This window comes from Cynoglossus semilaevis, chromosome 19, assembly GCF_000523025.1.
Source record: "Cynoglossus semilaevis isolate Cse_v1.0 chromosome 19, Cse_v1.0, whole genome shotgun sequence".
NCBI lineage: Eukaryota > Metazoa > Chordata > Actinopteri > Pleuronectiformes > Cynoglossidae > Cynoglossus > Cynoglossus semilaevis.
The window spans coordinates 10553239-10575336 of NC_024325.1; the positions used below are offsets into that span (position 1 = coordinate 10553239).

At 41.5% G+C, this 22098-nt stretch overlaps 1 protein-coding gene and 1 non-coding gene across 3 annotated transcripts in view; one reads left to right on the top strand and one right to left on the bottom strand.

The window, feature by feature from the left end:
* Positions 1-21300, top strand: part of ubl3a (ubiquitin-like 3a) — a 28062-nt gene extending 6762 nt beyond the window's left edge. The window contains exons 1-5 of one of the 2 annotated variants that reach the window (XM_008332895.3): positions 4814-5043; positions 15952-16060; positions 18955-19041; positions 20422-20499; positions 21078-21300. In XM_008332895.3, the coding sequence (XP_008331117.1) occupies positions 5035-5043; positions 15952-16060; positions 18955-19041; positions 20422-20499; positions 21078-21130 (336 nt within the window). In that variant the 5' untranslated portion in view covers positions 4814-5034 and the 3' untranslated portion in view covers positions 21131-21300. Of the gene's footprint in view, positions 1-4813; positions 5044-15951; positions 16061-18954; positions 19042-20421; positions 20500-21077 lie in introns of those variants that run through there. The other variant, XM_008332894.3, reaches the window with a different exon arrangement.
* trnap-ugg (transfer RNA proline (anticodon UGG)) lies at positions 17519-17590 on the bottom strand. Its single transcript has one exon. It is a non-coding gene; the product is annotated as a tRNA-Pro (tRNA).
* Positions 21301-22098: the final 798 nt, after the last annotated feature.

The following is a 22098-nucleotide window of genomic DNA, read 5'->3' on the forward strand; positions in this document are numbered from 1 at the left end:
AAACCCCCGTCTTAGTCGCACTCAGTTCAGCAGTCGTTAGCAGGTATGGCTTCGCTCAGGCTGAGGAATGTGTTGAACAGCTACACTGTGCTGTGGGCTCACGAGGTCCCAGTTCAATGGGAAATGTCTGCTCTCCAGTACTCACTTTCTTCCTGATCCCTCCTAAACGTGAACAGGTATTGGTCGTTTGCTCTTTCTCCTTGAATAGCACTATTGTAATAGCAATGCTAGTAACGCAATCTTTCAACGTAGATGTTATCATCCCTGTAAATGTTGGACACCGAACACCCTGGTGCTGGAGAATTGTGTGGTCATTGCTCAGAATGTGTGCCAAGTGTTACAGAGTCAGAGTATGACATGAATGGGTCGGCGTGAGCGTGAGTCACTGGTGAGTTCTCAGATGATACCGACATGACAACGGAATCATAACCAGCCTCTGTCGGCATTGTTCTTTGGGGTAATGTTTGCTGTGGTGATAACACATTCAAATGTGTATGCATGCATGAATCAACGTAGAGAAACCAGTTCTAGGACAGCCTGTTCTTCCAGTTCAGAGTGACATGTTTGCTGTTGGCTTTGCAAGGAGATTTACACCCACTCAGGTTCACTTCTGCTTCAATACCAGCACAATCCCGGCTCCCTCTAAAGGCCTTTGTCTCCATGTAATGGTAATGTGTGCCTACACTTTGCACAGTGACATTTCCCTGTGTCCCTCCATTACCTCCCATTAGTCTCTATAAAATCTGTGGAAGTCTTTAAAATCTTTATTTACAATAAAACCGATGTCCAACAAAGTGAGAACGTCATAATGAAATAAATAGAGAACAAATCTGGACTGCAGGCAGGCTAGCCAATCAAACACACTTTATGTACTTCACTCAGAAAGTGCAGTACCAACGACATCAAACCTTCACACTATTAATGACTGTGAATGGGGACAGGTCTTTGCTGTCGTTTCCTAAAGAAGTCAACAGAGGAGCTGAACAGTATTGTTGTTGGATGATCATTTAAACCCAGCCATGATACTCAACTGTCTGTGCATCCTACATCAAGGATAGAAGTGATTATACATACAGACATGGTAGAGCCATTATTAATAAGAACTGGATGAGGCCACCTCCATTGCAGGCTGTGGTTGCTGGGTGCTCATTCTCCTCCATTATATTCGTTTGTAACATTGTAATGGTATAAGTTGCATGCTCAGGTCTTCTAAGAAATATCACTTCTCTATTATAGATTGTTTTTTTTACACATGTAAAGAAAGAACTCAAATTAAATTCAGTAGAAGCATTAGTGAGGCTGCGTTGTGAAAGAAAAAAAAGAGGAAGAGAAACTTGGGCTTCAAACGTTTTCAGTACAAAAAGCCGTATAAGGGCTTCATGTCTCCCAAACTGGAGGAAGCTGGCTGTGACTTTATAATTTGTTTATATGCACTCCATAAAGTACAACACGGTTGTGTCCAGTGGACTGTTATCAGAGATTCTCCTCATGCAAATCAGGGATGAGAACAGCAGATAACTCCTGTGTTCATTTGAGGACACTGTGGAATGTGAATTTTGCACACATAATATACTTAATCAGTACACACTGCTGGTCTTCGCCCTCGGGCATTAATGGGACTCTTGATATAGTCTCTGACTTAATGTAATTGGCATTCATAGGGTGATACAGGAAGGGAGCGTTGTGTACTGCTTCAGTCTGCTTCTGTAATTTTCCTTTCCATTTAATTCAAAAAGATGTGAAACAAAAGCAATCGAGTGAAAAAACTCACTGTTAGTCAGTGTTGGTCTAAATGTGAAGTCAAAAGAGAGTCTGTGTGTGCGTGTGTGTGCGTGTGTGTGTGTGTAGGAGAGCAGGGCATGGGGGTTTGTTTGACTAGCTCAATAAAAGGAGTCTTTCAGCTGCACTGGAAACAATTTCCAGCTGAGGGGACATTTATATTAAAGCTTGCCTTGCCAATGTAGAGAGAGAGAGAGTGTGTGTGTGTGTGTGTGTGTGTCTCATGGTGCAACCAGTTAGCAAGAGTCAACTATTCCTCTTCCTACATTTCAACGTTAGATTGCCTGCCGTTTCACAACAGTACTTACCTCTGCTCTCATATTTGATTATCCTGTAGCAGAGCACAGGAGTGAAGAGTGACACAACTACTTACTGAGGGAATTAAAGGGTCAGTGTTGAGACTCTCTGGGTCCCAGAAAGGGCAGACATGAGCCACAGGGAAGTCTCCCAAAGGTCAAGCCTCACAGACTGGATGTTCTGACAGGATCATCTGGTCATGTCCACGACCTCCACCAAGAAACGTCTGTGATTTATTCAAAAATGTAGGGACGACTTAGCTGTACACAAACGCACTTGTGGAGCAGGAGAAGTTGTTGGGCAACTCCCTTGACAATGATTTATTTTTTAAATTTTTTAACGATGATGTGACAGTCACGTTGACTCTACGTGACGGGACAGCTTCACTGTGGTACTGCAGTAACTGCAGTGAGAGTAGAGCTTTATTTATAGAAGAATCCCAAATACAGAATTGAATAGACTGCGCTCCTTAGCAACACAATCAACTGACTTGTAGCAGAGCAACCGTTGCTCAGCCAGTCCTGGTGTTGAAGCTTTTTAGTGATTTGTCATTATGATGCACCTCTAGACAACAGTGATTCTACGCAGTAAGTTTTTTAATGTATATATATATTTTTTTTCAATCTTTGTAGAATCAGTAATTTTGTTCTTTTTAATGAAGTACTGTAAAGCAAATGTGGATCACAAAGGTTGCAGAAAAAAACCCGGCACCTTCTTTTGTACATACAGGAGGTGGGATGTGATGAGGTCAGGGTGCCCAGAGAATTTGCATTCACTCATGATCTTTGAAGGCTGATTGTTTTGTGCAGTTTGTGTTTGCATGGTATTGGTTCTTGTGCTAAAATGAACCTGAATTGGTTTGTTTTTTTCACAGTTTTTGGGTTAAACGTGAAGGAATGCCAGGGTACACCAACACATTCCAAATAATATTTTCTTTAAAGTGACATTACTTCATACGGTTCTGAACGAGAGTTCAAAGCAGCGTTCCCCGGTCATCTTACTATCAGTAATATACTAGAAATGATTTAAAGTGCTGTGCGTGTTTAAAGCACAGTAAGGTAGGATATTATCGAGGTAAGTGCCTGACTTCTATAAACAGTAGCTTGAGAAGCTACAGAATGGCTCTCTCTCGCAGCCTGATTTATAGTTGAAAGAACCATTAAGGCTCAGCGATCACAGCGACGGTAATGCTGCAAAAAAAAAGAAGTTTACAGTGTTTAAAAAACCAGGCTTAATCAGACGGAGGCGATCACCTGAACATCATCTGTATTCACATTATTTTCTGCCTCGGTAGGGAACAATGTTCCCCTCCCCCACATTGTAACTGGTTTCCTTCCCCGTCTCCCCACTGAGGCTGCCCTTTTCCTGCCATGTACAACATAAACAAGCAGGATCTGATTCTGATCTATGAACAGACAACAATGGAAAAAAAACAAATGCTGCATGTATGAAATACTGTGAACAAGGACAGCCCCCCCCCACTTCCCCCCGGGTTCTTCAAGTTTTAAACTTTAAATAATATTAGTCATCTGTTTATTGACCTTTTGACCTCCCCTGCTGCTTCTCTTGTTCCTATTCCTCTCTTTTACGTCTAACTTCTAAGGTTAGCTAAGGCCATAACCTATATACAGATACAGAAAACAGAAGTCGTTTATGTACTTGTGTACTTGTGTGTTCTTGCACAAATATGTGGTTACATTGTGTCACTTCTGAGGAGCAACTTTGCTGCTAACCCTACAGATGACTTATTTGTTCCTGAATAATGCAGTTGGATTCTTTAAGTATAAACCATTAATGTAACGTCTGGACGTTCATACTACTTTTTAAGCTAAGCTTCCTCTTGTGAGGCAGATATAATACAGTATATTTTTAAGGGTGTAAATGAGGCATGTTTTTTTTTACTCTATAAAGCTGGGTTGTTTTGTGTTTGGCATCAAATGCAGCAAAGTTCATTATCTATTGCCAAGGTTAACATGGGTCGGTGCCTGTTGTTTTATTATAGCTGTGTCTTATTTGCATGGCCAAATTTGGACTGAAATGCCAGGCATCCTGGGTTTGTTGTGCTCTGTTTGTCTCATGGAAGTGATTTATTTCCATCTAATGCCTTTTACACCATTCCTCAAATAGGTGTTTAAATTGCAGTAAGTAGTTTCATCTGTATGTATGTATGTATGTGTTGGTGTTTGTTTGTTAGTGTGTATAAATCATGCCCCTGGTTGTTTGTGTCCAGTGCCATCTGGTAAATTCTAGCAGAGGACGTTTTAGCTTGCCAACAGTCTACAGTATCTGTGTGTTTTTCTCTAGAATCGTGGTGAGTTGATCATGTGAGTTGTTACTGCAGGGCAGTGCTCCTCTCTCACGGAGAAAAGGAACAAATACTGTTCAAATGTAGCTGTTGTTTCTTATTTCCAATATGTACTTTATTGCTTCTGTTCATATCTCTTATTAAAGTTTGGAACAGCGAAACAATAGGAATGGTTGTTGTACCTTTATTGTGTGCCTTTGCCCCTTTACTGACTTTAATTCCTGGCAGTGATGTTCTGATCCCTGTCTGAATAAAGGAAAACAAACATGGAAAGGCCTGTGCTTGAAAAGGACAAGCTGAAAGGTTATAAATCAAGTTAATCCTGACTTCAGGGCATCAGCTAAACACTGCCAGGGAGACCACCTAGGAAAGGGGACGGGGGAGGATATGGGGACAGAGAAGGGGGGCAGAGGTCACCACAGTGTAGGTAGTTCTCCTGGGCGGGAGTGAGGGGGAAGGACAGCACTTCCTTTGACTCCAGGGCATTCACATTTCCAGACACAGGCGAGCAGGGAGCCGAAGTCACACTGGTGAAGCTGCAAAACAAATCTTCCTGCAGTGGGAAATTAAGCGACTTTACCTAAAACGCCCTGTGATGAGTGGGACGTTTGTGGACTGAGGAGACAGGAGACTGCTGTGGAGCAAATGTTAGGATGAAGGAGGTAACAAACAGGATGTCCTTTATTTAGTATTTCCATTAGCCCTTTGTGTGGTCCTTTCACCCTGGCAGCACACTGACATGTGCAGCAGTGGGCTATCGGTTGTAATCGCTGTTGCTAGTAGGATTCTGATGGGTTTTGAATGCGTTGGTTGTCAAGGCTATTTTTTGGTCGGCGTGATCCTGACTACTCAGCTGTAAGCTTTGCATTATCATGGAGCTGATGGGCTGACCCAATGAAAATGGAAATTTTCAGCATATTTGGTTGACCGGCACAACCAGTTTTTCCCGAGCTACATACACGACGGTCGGTGATTTTACTACAAATGTGCGCCACGTTATGTTGTCCATTTATCCTGGAATTCCTTTGAACATAGCAGTGGGAGCAACCGGTGACACATTTTCTGTGTGTCCCTGAGGCCACACCATCCCTTCTAATAACGTGGTGTCCTGCAGTCACCTGTGCCTGACATAGTGCAGCTCTAATAGGCAGGATTGGATGTAGCTGCCTTTAGCTGGAGAGAGTGAGACAAATGGAATCATTTCTCAAGCATTTTGTGGAATCATCTAAAAGTAATATGTGTTTCTGCACAGTAGATCAGGTTTCAGGTGCTTGCTTCCTGTACCGGTCATTCAGTTGTTCCTACTTTGACCACAAACAAAAGGACCAAATATAACACAATGCTAACACGGGGTTTAAACTAGGGCGGAGTAGATGGAGAAGCCATAATGTCACTTACTAAAGAGACGTGGGACGTTAGTCTGTTAGTTCCAACTGTTCCATAATGTAAATCTGTAGTCTGACGACTGAGGTATGCAGATATGTTGAAGACGACCAGCTGCTGCTAAGCCGAGCACCAGAATGAAAGATTACGTGGTACGTTTCCTGTAGCCCAGATGGGCTGCTCTGTCCGTGTGAGGAGTTTGGATTTTTTGCATTTCGCATGGTGGAGTGAAGGACTTGTCAAGACTGACCTTGACACAGCTGCATTGCAAACCGAAACAATAAATTAGGAGTTTGAAATAACAGCTTATCCAATTATAAAAGTCGATTTGGTTAATGTCACACTGCTTTTTCGGGATTTTGAAGAAAGTCTAATTTTTGCGAAGTCGTACGCTGCCTCTTTTTAATCATGTCCTGGAGCAAAATATTTTCTTCACCGAGCGGTTTCCTCTCTTCTTTTCCTTTTGTTGCACACGTTCTTATCCAGAGCAACAGAGCCGTATCATCGCCGCAGTTTCTGTGCCTTGTTAAAATTTTTCAGTGCAAATGAGGAAAAGTCACAGTTTTACACCCTGCATCCTAATCTTCCCCCCACCCCCCCGTGCTTCCACATGAATATGCATCCTTTTCGCAGGCTTTTCCATGGTGTCACTCATGTTCTCATCCTTTGCCTTTTACTGGGAGAGAGGGACAGACAGTCTAGACGCTGACAGAGGGACGAGAGCAGAATCGATTGAAGCGTACTAGAGCAATTTCACGACTCGGCCCGCCGCTTTTATATCACAGCTACATCAGTCTGACCACCGCCTGTCCCACCCCTGACCGTTTTGCGTACATCCGCAAATATTTAAGTGTTAATGTATGTGTGGGAGTGTGTAGATGTAAAGCACCGGAGAGCTACGGATAATGGAAGGAACAGAGCGCCTTTCATCGCCTCATTCACCTTCATGGTTCCTCTTCTGGCTCACTCCCTCTCTCTCTTTCTGTTTTTTCTCACTCCTGTCCTTTTCCCTATCTCTCTCTGTCACTCTCCGTCTCTCCTCCCCTCTCTCTTTCTCTCTCTGACCTTCACCGTTCCCTTCTGTCGATTTCCTCCCCTCTTTCTTTCATTCGGTCTCATTTTCTTTATTCTCTCCTGTTCCCTGGGCTTCGCCCCCTGAATTGTCACCGTTGCCTCGTTTGTCCAATAGCATCACACCCCGTCGTCACTACCGTGGCATCTGAAAAATATCGGCACATCAGTGCTGTGTTTTAAAGCAGTCTGTCGGTGTTCGTTGTCTTCTTAGAGTTCAAGTAGTTTCACTTTGAACTCAGTGGTCTCTTTGTTAGTATTGTACACTTTTTAATTAATTTCTTTCACCAATTATCCACACTGACACGACCTGATTGGTCAGTTTACCTCGTTTCCTAAAGAACTAATGAAATAATGAAACAAATGGATTTTTAACTTTGACTTCTTCTTATCTGGTCTTTTTTTTTGTTGAGCTGAAAAGCCATTTATTTGACTCCCTCATTGACGTTGCTGGTCATTCTTGTTGAGTTGTTAGTCTCCACAACGAAATCAAAACAAGATTATTGGCAGACAGACACACAGGAACACTGATTGACAGACAGAGAGAAAATCAGGCAGACAGAAAGACAGACAAAGTACAAAAAGAAAGAAGGGCAGCAGACCAATAAACAGGCAGTCAGCCCGAAAGTGAAGGAAACTGTCTAATGTAAAATAAACAAACACAATTTTTAATCATTTATCTTTTCATTTTAGGGATTGTTTCCCTTGAATTGCTTTTAAGTTAATTTTTGCCTGTACTTTATCAAATCCCTTTCTACTTATGCTGATATGTGTTCACCCAATAGAGAAAAGCCTGGGGAGACTGAGATGCTGCCAGACATTAATCAATCTGAGGAACACAGAGGGTTTTGTGAAAAGACCAATTTGAATAAAGAGAAGAGTGCCCCGTGCTTGCAGCAACATGTCCAGGAGAAGGTTTGCCGTTAATCAGAGCAGTTAATTACTCATGGGAAATTAATTTTACCGTTGGTAGAGCATGGCCATAGCATTTTTGTAATTAACAGTAACTGTCTGCGTGTTAATATGTTTGTGTTTGCCTTGAAAAATGCTGGTTAGTGGAGTGCAGCTAAATACCCATGGCCTAAACAGGCACACGCTACCCTGAGCCACTTTAGGGCTGATGTATTTTTTAATAACCACATCGTTTTACGGCAGGCAGTGGTTGGGTAATTGGGTCGTTTGCACTATTAGCCAGTGTTTGTCATTGTTTCTGCTTGTATTCAGCAATACTAAAGCAACACTGTTAGGTGTAAACTGTGCCTTTTAAAAGTCTCTGACTTATTTTTTAAATTTGCAACATAAGGCACTGGATTTTTTCACTTTGTGTTTGTCACGGATAATTGGCTAAAAACAGTCCTATAAAGTTGTAGAATATGAATGGATAGATGGATGGATGAAGGATGGAAACGGTTTAAACTATTTTGGATAATTCTGAAGAGCTGTGCCAGTGTAAACTGTAACTGTCTATAGTCAATTAGGCATTAGTGTTACCATGACATTTGTTTTTTCTTGGTCTTTTTTCCTTTGAAAACTAAAATGTGAAGTCATGATTAGTAGGAATGTTTTTTTTTCTTTTTTTTTAATTCTTAAAGAATTTTACTGCAATGCAACAGGACAAATATTTTAGCAAAGAATATTTTCTGAAAGCCATTACCTTAAACAAAAAAGCTTTGCTCTTTAATGATGTTCAGTATGTTAAGTTAACTGAAGCCTAACGAGGTATGGATGTGTATAGAGATCTATAACTACTGGCAGGAAAGTGTCCTCTCACACTGAACTCTTAATTTGTCACTCCTGCTCGTCGTTTTTTGTTTTTTTTTTTATATCTGTTCATTGAATTAATCTCATATTAATCACAGAAATAAAGCGTAGCGTCTGCACAACCTTTTTTTCCATATAATGTTGCAGAACACTTCCTTTGTGATCTCTCTGCTTCAGTACATGGTGTTCTCTCAGGGTAATTTGCAATAGTTTGCTTCAGTTTCGGCACGCTACTTCATTTGGCCCATGGGCGTTCTACAGTTGCTTTAAAACCTGAAGGAGGTAGGCAGAGAGTGGGGAGGGGCCGGGGGAGGCTTGCATCTATGGAAAATCAGTGTCCACCTCTCATGGAGGCACTGATCACAGAGTAAGAAGAAGAATGCGTGATGAAAACACCTCCCTGCTATCTGTCAGGAAAGATATGCAATCCTGGCTCCGGTGCGTTGCGTTAGACAAGGTAAATTTCCAGAGAAGACGCTCACTGGGGAGATGACGCTGCGAGGGGAGGTGCTTTGTGTTTGAGTAGATAGGAGAAGCAGCTGGTGAGTGCAAAAAGATGATCGTTCCGACGATAGGAAGAAGAGGGGGTTTAGAGGATAGACAATTTTGAATGGCAGCAGGCTGGTTAAGAGTATTGAAACACCAATGCATGTGTGTTCATCAGACCTTTTAGTGATGAGATGTGATCAAAAATGATTTACATTAATCAAAGGCGTTCTAACTACGTAGTTAATAACCACCATTTTAGTCAGACAGCAGTACATGACCGTATATATGACGTACCAGAGGTCTTTGTTGACGTTAATCCATCGAAGAATGTTCAGGGCCACTATGGAAAAGGTACAGCTTCATTTGAAAGTGCTATTAGACTCGCAATTTAGATGCCTGTGCCACAGGAAGCTAATGAGCGGCACCAGAAAGTGCAGAGAGGTCTGTGGTGTTGGCTTTTACAGTCTGTCTTACAGTAGACACTCGCTTTAATGATTAATGTCCTCAAAAGAGTTCTACAGGAAGACGCTTTATGTTGACTGAACAGGCTGCTTCTACTGACATGAGGAGCCACTGATGAAGGAACGATTCCGGTCGACACGTAGCGTACGTGGCCTTGGAAGGTAGAAGAGTTCAAGACAAAGGTCCTCATGCACTTCTGCTTTAAATACACTCCCTCTAATTTCCTTTTTCCACAAGTTACTTTCGCTGCCTCAACAATATTGTTTATATAAAAGACAGACTTGACTTAATGATTTGTTACTGCTAAGGCTCCTTGCACAAGTGTGTTGGCATGACAACCACCAGAGTGTTACTGTATGACAATAGTCTGGATCAGTTTGCTGTAATGTCGGTGGCTTTTGTGAACTACAGAAATCACAGTTTGCGTGAGGATTGTAGCATCAAGTAGAAGCTGCAGTAAGGTGTTAGACTATTAGTGAGGAATGGAACATTTTAGTCTAATTCATGAAGACACGTGACACAAAATAAATAAAGTGTGATTTAAATGACAGATTGTTTTTAAATGCACCACTGTATAATATGTTGTATTGTTATATTATAACCTCTGTTTATGTGTTTTTGAGCAAATTCTTAATCATAATATCCAAAAATTGAGAAAAAACTGATTTCGAAATATAAATAACTCTTACATTTTAACCCCAGCTGAACTTTTGCAGCAGTGAAGGTTTAACTGAGGTTACACCCTCAGGTCGTTTTCTAGCCTCCGGTTGTTTCCATGTCAGATTATTATCTCAGTTTGTGTGTAACTGTGCAGGAGGAAAAAAAGTTTCCAACCTAAAAAAAAGAATATTGTTTTCAGCTGCCAAATTTTTTAAATAAGTGTACGTGACATACTTTTGCACCTGTCATTGGTTTTACCTTTAAAAGCAACTGCAGCCTGCACGGCAACCATTTAAGCTTCGGCTGCAGCATTCACAAAAAATACAAACACTTCATTTTGATGTTTTGCAAAGTGTAATATTTACACAATTTCAAGCGATTACAAATGAAAGTTTCTCTTACTCTGCCTCTCATTGTTCGTTAGCCGCTGTTTGTTCAGTGTTAGGTAAACAGGCAACACATAGCTCATTACTGTCTCCTGTTTGGTTGCTGCCAATATTTGTTTTTATGTAATAGCCATAGAAAGTCGCCAGTGAGAACAGTGCTTAAAGCATAAAAATAATTAAATCTGCAACTGATATTTCATGAAGACTTTCCTTTCATTGCAGTCTTAGGTAAACAGTTTTCTCCAGATTCAATGGGCAGGCAGTGAAAGAAGGCTGGCGGCTGAATGCAGCTGGCTTCTTTTAAACAGACCGTGGTGGCACTAATCACCCACCTCCTCTCCTAAATTCATTTATACAGCCAGGAATCAGTTCTGACAGCAGCGGCTAACCTTACTGTGCAGACTACATATAAAGTTGCTCTAATATATTCCCACAGGACGGCTTCCCACTCTGTAATTTGTTGACTGCTGCACCGGGTCTTGAGAGCAGCAGTGCTCTTTAATGCCTTTATAAACACAAACACACATAAACATACACGCACACACACAAACACACACACACACACATAAATACATGCAGTGTCGCCTTGAGAAACAGCTGAGAGTGGTGCTCAGCTAGGAATAATTATAGACAGCATTGAATTTCCTTTGTTTGTACCATCTGCATAACTGTATGGCCAAGAGGGTTTGCTTACTTTACATGTTTACACCATGGCACCACTTGGCAGCAGGGCCGCATTATTATGTGTCTGAGCTGCGGTCGAGTTTAGACAAGCAGACAGACATGTCATCAGGTACAGACCTATGTAACCTGTGGTGGTGTTTATTAGGCTGAGGCCATACAATAGAATGGAATGTTTAAAGTTAGGAAACTGTTTCCACATTTTAACATGTCCAATAATTCCACTGTTGATGCAACGACTGTTGCTGTACAATACGTACATTGTTATTTACGCATATTGCGGTGAAAAGGTTTTTCTACACTTTAGATACCATCTCAATGCGCGACGTGCGTATTTGGGGGCTTGAACTTCAGGTCAAAAGGTCAGCTTTCATCGGACCAGCATCACCGAGGATGATGCTAAACTTACCAACGGAAATACTGAGTACAGTCTTCACACACAAACTGAAATTCATCAAGATGTGATTAACAACAACACATAGCATAGCACAGTAATATAGTGAGGGGTTTTTAGATTCTATATCTATATTATTTTTATGGACAGCTGAAGCACCAGACTGTCTCAGCATCATTATTACAGAGCTTGACAGCACATTGACATGCTCACGTTGGAGAAGTGTAACACACTTTACCTACGCTGCTTCATGCTGCAGTTCCACACGTACACACTGCATACTGCACAACTACTAAAAGATTCATACAGTTGATTTTTCTGGCACTGCTGAAGAAGGCCATATATGCGTAAGTAAGCTGACTGTTTGTCTGCAGAAACATGTACAGTATGTAATTCATAGGAATATTTGTTATGCATGAGGCGCTGCTCTTTATGTACCTGGAGCAGCTGTATTTGTTACAAGGAATAGATTGTAATGGAATATATTACCCTGAGCTGACTGTGCGAAAAAACATCACCAGTCATTTTGTAAAAAGGGAGAAAGGACACTGACCCTCAGGGAAAAGAGGATGGAGGGGTAAAAAAAAGGGTGAAAGAGATCGATTTGGAGACGCCAGGAAAATGAACAGAAATAACAAATTCCCCCCAATAAACGGTAAAAACCAAACCTCTAAACCGTCTTTTTAGCTACAAATAACAGTTCAACAAACCGGTCATCAGTGATTTTCTTTTTTTTTTTCATGTCAAAGCTAATCACAGGTTGCCTGATGATTTCAACTCAACAAGTTTCAAATACTTGGGGAACAGGTGTTGCCGCTGCCACTTAGATGTAATAATTCATGCATTATGTTTTGATCATGGCCAGTTAGTGACTGGGAAACAGGTTGAAATTCAAAAAAAATTCCATTGCAACCGATTTAAGCCAGAGATAGAAACAGGCATTTTTGTGGTCAGCTTGTAAAAAATGTCACTTCTCATGGGACTCAATATGTCAAGAATGGAAAGTTATAGCGCATAATATGGCCGTCACATCAGAAACATCAAGTTTAAAAGAATCGAAAGTGACACCTTACAACCCCGAGAAAACAGATACAAATGCATGGTTTCACTTATACAAACAGGTGTTGTGGCAGAGTCACTTCAAAGACCAGATTTTTTTTTTGTCTTTCCAGATAACTCACAGCTTTATAACACTATGCAGCAGGACTGTTTATTTGCTTGCCAGCAGCAAACCAGACAAAAGAATCTTGCACTCTGAGCGTACTATTTGAGATCAATATTGTGTTGAGTACCTAAAACAAATAATAACCCTTTAAACAGATATTTGGTAGAGCTTTAGTTTGTGAACCTTTGTCTCTAAACACTTACCTGGTATAAGTAACTGCCTGTATGGGGTTATTCCAGTTATTGATACAACCAGTGTGTTGCACCAAGAAACCATTTTTTGATGGTGTAGTGTAGTGTGTATTGGTAGCAGTCTGTATTTATCTTCCTAAGAACACGACGACCAAAGTAACGGTGTAGAATTCTCGAGATTAGTCGTGGCGAGTGTTCGTACCTTTTGGAGAAAAAAGGATTAGTTCATCTGATTCAGAGCCTGCTGTTATTCCTCTTTTTTACATTAACAGGCTGCAGGAGAGAGACACAGGCAGTGTGAGGGAGTGGGTGAAGGATCGCTGCATGGAGAGCAAGACAATGTGATGTGACATTGTGGAAAATAGGCTGGAAAGAGGGATGGAGGAGAAGGGGGGGGTGGGTGCAGAGGGTAAAGCTATCTCGTAGGTTTTATCAGGTTAAGCCACCCACCACTGACTGTCGCCATGGTGACACCGTGGTGACGTCCAGGTGTTCAGGCGAGGAGAAGGAGAGAGACCTTGGCTTCACCGACAGTAAGGAGTGCTCCTCTGCATTTCTCCGCTCCTTCCGTTCTCCTGCGCTTGTCTCGTAAAGACTGTTTTTGCCAGTTTTGTCGTAAACGTCGTCGTATGCTAAAAACATCAACCGGTATATCAACAAACTTATTTTCCTCTTGGAAATGACGCATAAGGATTCCACACATTCCTGCAGCGTGATCCGTATCTCATCTGTGTAGAGTTGAATAAGGAGGAGATGGTGGCTGAAGCAGGCCCGTCTGCCATTTTGCTTGGCTTCCTGTGTTTGCGTACGGTGTCGTTGAAAGACTCAATATCTCAAACGGTATACATGCAGCACACACGACATATACCAGAGGCTGTTTGATTTGGCTGATCTCTTAAGCTCCCTATAGACTGTACAATTTCAGCACGTGGACGAGAGCAAGTCTAATCACACACTCCCAGCTGACATGTGAGTTCACACGGGTGCAGAGGACGCGGCTTTGAAAAGAGCAGTGTGTGGCCCACCCATGGTCAACATTAGCTTTATTTCTGACGTTATCTTTTCAATGGTGTGACCTGAAGTGAACACAATTTGTTGTGACAACACACCTGCTGTATCCAGGCTGTATAAATCAGTGGTAACTGAGTGGTAATTTGATTAAGCTGTAACTTCAACTTAGTTGACAATATTGATTTATTTTTGATTTGATTAAGCTGTAACTTCAACTTAGTCCCAAAGGTACCCAACAGAACTGTCATGATCTAGTCAACTAAAATGCAGTCTGTAATATTAATAGAGTTCCACTTTTTTTTTTTTGGTAATCTTAGAAATAAAAATGATCTGTATATCGGTGAGTAAAATGATTGGATTATTCTTTCTTCTCTTTTATTAAACTACAGGACACCCCGTGAGATTTGAGTGATTATCCCAGGTTCAAAAGAATGGGAAGATAAAACTTCACTTCACTTAAATCTTTTGGAAACACTTTTGAAGTGTATTTCCCACTGTGATTAATAAATAAAGAAATGTCTTGTTATCATCTTTTAATTTTATTTTTTTAAATTTTAATTTGTTTATTATATATCTATGTTCATATGATTGTACATGTCTCGGAGGCTTTAACCTCAAAGCTGATTTGATAAGGCGCTTACGGAGATCTCACTTCAATCCTGTTGCTGTTTAAATTGTTACATCACCGCAGTCGGCTGTGTGTGTGTGTGTGTGTGTGTGTGTGTGTGTGTGTGTGTGTTTTGTACAACAGCGTACGTGTAGCTGGGGTGGGGTCCAATAGTCTAGGAGCCTCACAGATGGTTTACACATGGAAATGCACAATGACACACACACACACACACATGCTTGTAGCCAGCTCACACTGCGGGCCATACACACACATACAGTGAACAACAGGCACACTGTACCACTTAAATACAGTCCATGCCAACCACACGGTACTACGGCGCTCACATGATGAATGCTGAGAATAGAAAACATGTAATTTAAATGCTGTTTACATTTGTAGTATGTCTGTACTGGCAGAAACAAGTGAGTTTTTGTATTGTTCATGTGCATTGACCTCTGACTGGGTAGATGTGTTAATCATTTATTTATGTATGAACAGCACAAACAGAATATGGGGCAGGGGATGGATTGAGAAGTAGAGTCATTTCAGACACACATTAAGATTTTCAGTTAAAGTTAGTCCTAATATATGTCTGCGAAAATGATTTATATTCACATGTTTAACAGACGCTTTTATCCGAAGCGACTAACAAGAGGAGGATTCACAGTCAAGCATACTGTTCCTCTGGGAATCAAACCCACGACTCTCTGCTTCTGAGGCAGGCGTGCTAACCACTATGCTATGGAACCACCGACGTTATAATCAAAATCAACCAAACTGATTTTCTGTATTTGTTTTGTTTTCACAATGCAGTTGATTCCAGCCCAGTTAAGTCCGTGACTCGGAGTTTGACTTTTTTTTTTTTTATTATTTTACTCGGCTCTGCTCATGACACACTGTTCCCATCATCTATCCTTTCATATTTACAAGGTGTAGAAATCAGTAATGATTGCATAGCAATCACTTTTTATGTCCACTCGACCACATTGTAAAGGGTGAGTGGTAAATGTAAGGCGACGACAAACTGCCTGTAGTTGACAGAGTGTGGAACAAATAAAGGGGGGGGGGGGGGGGGGGGGGGGGGGGGGGGGGGGGGAGGGGGACGGAGAGACAGAGGGAGAGGATCCTGTGGAAAGATGCTCCTCTGGGTCTTCATATCCTTCCTGTTTCCTATTAAATTACTGGAATCTGCGCAGTTTCTGATTCAGCTGTTTAATGTGGTGTAATGGACAGCTTGTGCAATGTGATGTGTTCAAAAAAAGTTTCACATATCCAGTCCTAATGTGTCTCTCTTCTTTTGTTGCAGATTAACTTGCGGCTCATTTTAGTCAGCGGAAAGACGAAAGAATTCCTCTTCTCCCCCAATGACTCGGCTGCAGACATCGCCAAACACGTCTATGATAACTGGCCCATGGGTGCGTATCTCCTTTCACCCACTTCAGGTTTTGTTGCCACTCATGTAACGGTATAAGGAGGCAAACATGGTAAAGATGAGCTGGGATACTAGCTGGAAATTGTCTGAAAAGAAACAAGAAAACATTAACGATCTCTGCCTGGGGTAATGTTCAACCAAACCTGATTTTCTTCCAAAGCTTCTTAAATCCTGGAGCTGTCTAGAGTTAATTATCTATGTCTTTTAAAATATAAACCGTGTGTGCTGCGGGACAGACGCAAAAGAGTTGCATCTTAGACGTTTTCATTATTGTAGAGTTGCATAAATTACACCAATCGTACTAATGTATACATATTTTAATCTGATTAATCACAATTAATTGTCATTTTAACTAATAACTATTACTCAAAATGAAGATAAATCACATTCCTGAATATAAATAATTCCCCCCATATTCTCATTATAGAGTTGGTAGATTTCGGTCATTGCTGTTCATCTCTACAGTAGCTTCTAGAACGTGTTGAGTCTCTTTCAAAACACTGTCAGAGTTCTTGTCCCCACCAATTTTAATCAGTCCACAGTCCGTTTCGTTGCATTTGACAGTTGTGTGAGTCAGCTATTCAGTTGCAGCCTTACTAACTGCCCCAGACTCTGTCAGGCTGGTCTGACGCAAGCTGGGCATCTGACCTGAAGTTGAAGCCTCCACAAAAGCAATCTGGACTGTGAGATTGGGATTTTAAGCGAAAACTCTTTNTCTTTCCCACAGTATGCATAAATAACATTTTGTGTGTCGACTGTGTATTAGAGCTATGATAAATGGACGTGCGGTGGATTTATTTACACAAGTGTTACATTTTACACATTCATTTATGTATTTTAATTTACTTTCTTTATTACAATAAAGCTCTGCTCAAAGAAGAAGCACAAGCAAAAATATTTTTAAATACACCAGAATCACAATCAGTATCATTGGCCAGGTTTGAGGACGCAGTAATTTTGACTTTAAATGCATTAAAGCATTTAAATATGGCATATATAAACAAAAGAAAAGTGTAAAAATAATTATTAAAAAAAATGCTGTTAGTGTTGCAAATGATGTTGGAAAAATACTACAGTATAAGCCACAATGAAAATTATTAACAGACGGTAAAAAGGTGGGCATTGTTTACAGGAACTGTGAACAACATTAATAAGAGGATGTATCCCATTACCAGGCATCAGTTCTGGTTAAAGACCAAAACCACAGCCAAGCTGTTGCCACAGTCTGAAAGAAAGAAAGAAAGAGAAGTAGTTGTCATTGTGACACAGCACACAACAAAATGTGACCTCTGCATTTTACCCATCAAAGTGAGCAGTGAGCAGTGTGTGGGGACGGTGCCATGCTTAGAGCAACTCAGTGGCAGCTGGTGGACTCAAACCTGAAACCCTTTCAGACCCAAGTCTACTTCTTTAACCACCAATCCACCACTGCCCCAAAATTGGGCTCGTCCGGGATTTGAACCCGGGACCTCTCGCACCCAAAGCGAGAATCATACCCCTAGACCAACGAGCCACAGGTTTTATTCCTCCTTTTCTCACACGTGACTCAAATGTGCCTTCAGCTACCAGACTGTGGTCATGAGGTATATGAGATATCGCCAACATAGGAAGCCTTGGTTTCCCACAGAAGTCCATTTGATCAACAGTGTAAACTGTCAACATAATCACTGACATTCTACAGACGGTTGAAAAGCATTTCAAAGCAGTTGACAGTTTATTTGGGACTCTCTGGACAGACATGTCTCAGTCTTTACCAAGGACCTGTCTTTGAATCTACGATATTACTGACGCCTTCAACTCACTGCGTGCTCACAATTACACTGACGCTCAAGCACAGCTGCGGCATGTTCGCTTTTTGACATGTAGTAATTGCTGGCAGATGATCTGACTTTTCCTGGCTTTGTTTTTTATAGCAAAGAAAAAGACTGCTATGCAACTTAACTGCGTTCCCACATTTGAGCCCACTACTAATTACTCACATGTAGTCCTGTGTAACATTGTGGGACTGCACACATCTTTGCTGTAGGGTAATTAGATCGCACTCCCTTCAGCCCCATTATCATTGCGTACAGGAATGTGGGATCACACTACAGCCATCTCCTTTCTGTAATACACCCATTCCCAAAGTGCTGCTACACCAGAGCAGTCAACCTCACGCCACCTCTACACCATTCACCGCCGCCTGTTCCCACGCTGCTGTGGAGTTAAGGAGAAGCCCACCCGGCAGGGAAAAAAACAACAACTTATAAAGTACTTGAATTCAAACTCAAATTTTCCTCGAGATGTTTGAGTTTTCAGTTTTCTGTCCTGTCAGTTTCAAAGCGTTCCTCCCAGACAACAGCGCTGAACCCTGTGAGACCCAGAGCGGGCTCACTCAGTCAGCACCAACACCCTCCGTTCAGCTGGAGACAAACATCTGGCGGCCAGACTCTGCTGCTGTGCAACTCCCCTCCACCCGCTGTTCCCCTCTCATTTAATGCCTCCACTTTTGTCTTTGGCTCTTCCTGAGCCACACCTTCAGAGTCTTTCTCACATTCTGTTGTTCATTCCACAGAGGCCATTATATGATGCCTTCTCTGTGTAATAATGCAGCACAAAGGCCGTGAGTGTCCTAAAATATATCCAGGCTGCTTTTTGAGAACTTGTTTTTGCCACAGTGTGGTGACATATTGTGTCTGGGATGGTCTCACCACAGGTCTATTAGGTGTAGTCTTGTGGTCCCTCCTCCCGAAACATGTCTATTAGGTGTAGTCTTGTGGTCCCTTAATTTTTGAATCCTTTGACCCCCATTATTAAAAAGGTGTAAAATGTATCAACCTCTGCTTGTTTTTATCCAGCTTGACTCAACAATACTGCCTTTGCCACCTTTTTTTTCAGACTGGGAGGAAGAACAGGTCAGCAGTCCTAACATCCTGAGGCTGATCTACCAGGGGCGTTTTCTTCACGGCAACGTAACACTAGGAGGTGAGAAAAAACCCATCAGAGTGCCCCCTCCTCCCTGTGCGCTCAGAGACATACACACTAAATCATGGCAGTGTGTTGCTGGAAAGTTCTTTGCTGTTCTCATCTTTTTTCCTGAGCCGCAGAACAGAGGCACCTCAGTGCTCTGGACAAGCCTGCTTTGACGAGAGGGAGGGAAGGGAGGAGAGAGGAAACAGAGAGAGAGGGGACAGAGAGACTGGTCAGGAAAGTGGCAAGACTGGCATTAGGGTAGATCTCAGGCAGCACAAAGAGAAAAAAAAAAGACAGAGAGGAAGCCGGGAGGGGAATGCCAGAAATAAATGGATGTCGTCTTCCGAGGCAGCACTCTTCACTTGGCCCGGCCTTTTGGGCTTTTTTATCTGCTTAACCCAATTTTCATTTGTCTGCTTTTAATGTGGTTACGGCCGTCTCTAACCCGTTTACACTCCCATTACTGTCAACCGTCTGATTATTTCCTAATCGTAGGTGTGACATGTTTGCACGCCAACACAGATTCCCTGGAAATGTCATGTAAAAACAAGTCTGCGCTCCTTGATGGATGAGGAGATCTGGAACAAAATGTATCGACTGCAAACATTTGTTCAGTGGGTCGTTGTCATCTTCAACATGTCATGGATTCACTTGTATACATTGTTTTAAGCAATGCAGTACAACAAGTTAAACTGGATGAGCCAGAATTAATATATAGTAATGTAGAAACCTATCAAACCTTTGACCTTTACATATTTCCTGATCGCGGAGCTCAAAGAAAGTCTGAAAATACATTGTATTGGAGGCCTTGATTGGCTTTAAATATATCTGAAATCAGTCTTTTTTATTAAATAGGCTGGGTGTCATTCCCTTGTGCTTCATAAATGTAAATAATCAGAAATCTTTTTTTTTTTTTAAAGTTTGCCAGGAGAGTGAATGTACACATGCTGTTCTTGGGCTGATCCTTTAATTGAGGGGTTCCCAGCCCAGGTGTGCGGACCAGTACCGGTCCAGATTTCATTACCGGGCCGCAAAATGTTAAAAAACTGTACTTCATTTTTACTAATTTACTTCATTCAAAGATAATCTGGCAATATTTCAAAATAATATTTTTGTTTTATTTTGAAAAATGTAATGATCCTCCAACACTCGGTGCGGTGCTACTGATCCGTAGTAGAGGCCAGTACCGTCGGACCGATCATTGGTACAAAAATGGTTGGGGACCACTGTTTGAATTTGATGTCTTTAATGTACTTAATTATTATACACTACATCTAAAATAGTGTACTATGTAGAAAAGGCATATTGTTTAGCAGTGGTGCTGTGTAGTGATGCTGAATGACTGTAGAGACTGTAGCTCTAACTCTGTGTCTCTCACTTCTACCCTGTTAGCCCTCAAACTGCCCTTGGGGAAGACCACAGTGATGCATTTAGTTGCCAGAGAGACTCTGCCTGAGCCAAATTCCCAAGGTAACCAGCTCCCGTCTCCCTCCTTTCCTGTTCCAATGCCTTTCACACATTTTCGACTGCTTTAAATATTCTGCCATTCCAACTGTACACATGGCTCTGATTTTTGGAGCGTCCACTGGTGTAAGTAATTGAAACCTTGAGATGCCACCATAATATAGTTGTAATAATATGGTGGTATCTCAATATAAATAAATAAATATATATAAATATATATATATATATATATATATATATATATTTATATTTATGTTTCAACTTTGATGTAATTGTGGTTGAATATTTCTATATATCTACAGAAATTTTACATATTATTTAATGCTGCAGTTTTTGTCCTACTTTTTTGGTTTTTGTTTCTGCTGGTTCTAAATTAAAGGACAAGTAACTATTGTTCTTAGCTAAAAATCAGCCGTCTTTCTAATTTCACCGAGGTCGTCATGTCAGATCTGTGTGTGTTTACATTAGAACACAGCAGGCAAACTTAAACACCGTTACTGTTTAAACACCTCATTGTTTGTTTAAGTGAAAGCTGTAAATGGGAAAAAGGGTTAGTGATCACATGTGTGTGTGTGTGTTCTCAGGTCAAAGGAACAGAGAGAAGACCGGAGAGAGTAACTGCTGCGTCATTCTGTAAATACACACCTACGCTGCCGGCCCTCTAACCTGTGTCGTCTGGTTCCTGCCCTCACTTTTTGGACCCCCATGAGCTTGTCCTGTCTCCTCTCCAGGGGACAGTCCAACAGAGCAAAGATTTGTGTACAGAAAATCATCCCATCACATTTTTGTTAGTCGTATAAAAAAAAAGACAGAAGGCTTAGTCCAGCTGAACCAGGTCGCAGGGTTGGGAGCAGGGAATTGATTAAGGATTGAGTGGATAAACGTGGTTGTACTTGACTTGTTGCAATGACAGATATTTAGAGGGAAGAACTGGACATGCATGTTGTTGTTGTCGTCGTTGTTTTTTATTTCTTTTAATTTAATCTCTCACTTAAAGCACACTTCTTTTTAAAGCCTTCTGCAGAACCAATGGACACACACATACAGAACACACAGACACATCTGTGGAGTCATTCTCCTTTGGTCTATTACTAACTGGCTCTTTACTGTAGCTGGTTATAATAGTAATGCAGTGCCAGAGTCTGTGTGGCCTTTTTTTCTGATGTAGACCGCTGAGAATTTCAACCACTAACAACTCATGACCACCTCTCCATGCATGCAGGCACACTGTCTCTCTCCCCTTTGCTATCTCTCTCTCTTTATCTATCTATCTATCTCTCTCCCTCTCTCTCTCTCTCTCTCTGATGAAGTATAGATGTGCCTGATCAGATAACTCATACTTAGACACACACACACACACACACCTCTACCTGTGTCTTTTATACTGCCCACCTCTGCCCGTGGCCGTAAACGTCACCGGAGAGAAACGATTCCCTGGAAGCAGCAGAGGGCTGTAGCGACCGGCGGCTCACATCGCTCTCAGTTGTCACTTTCTTTGCCAAACAAAACCCTGAGAAACAAACAAAAAGACGAACAGCCAGTGTTGACGCTGCTGATTTGGGTTATTTGTCCGTCCAGGACTTTTTTGACAGTCCATGCATAATT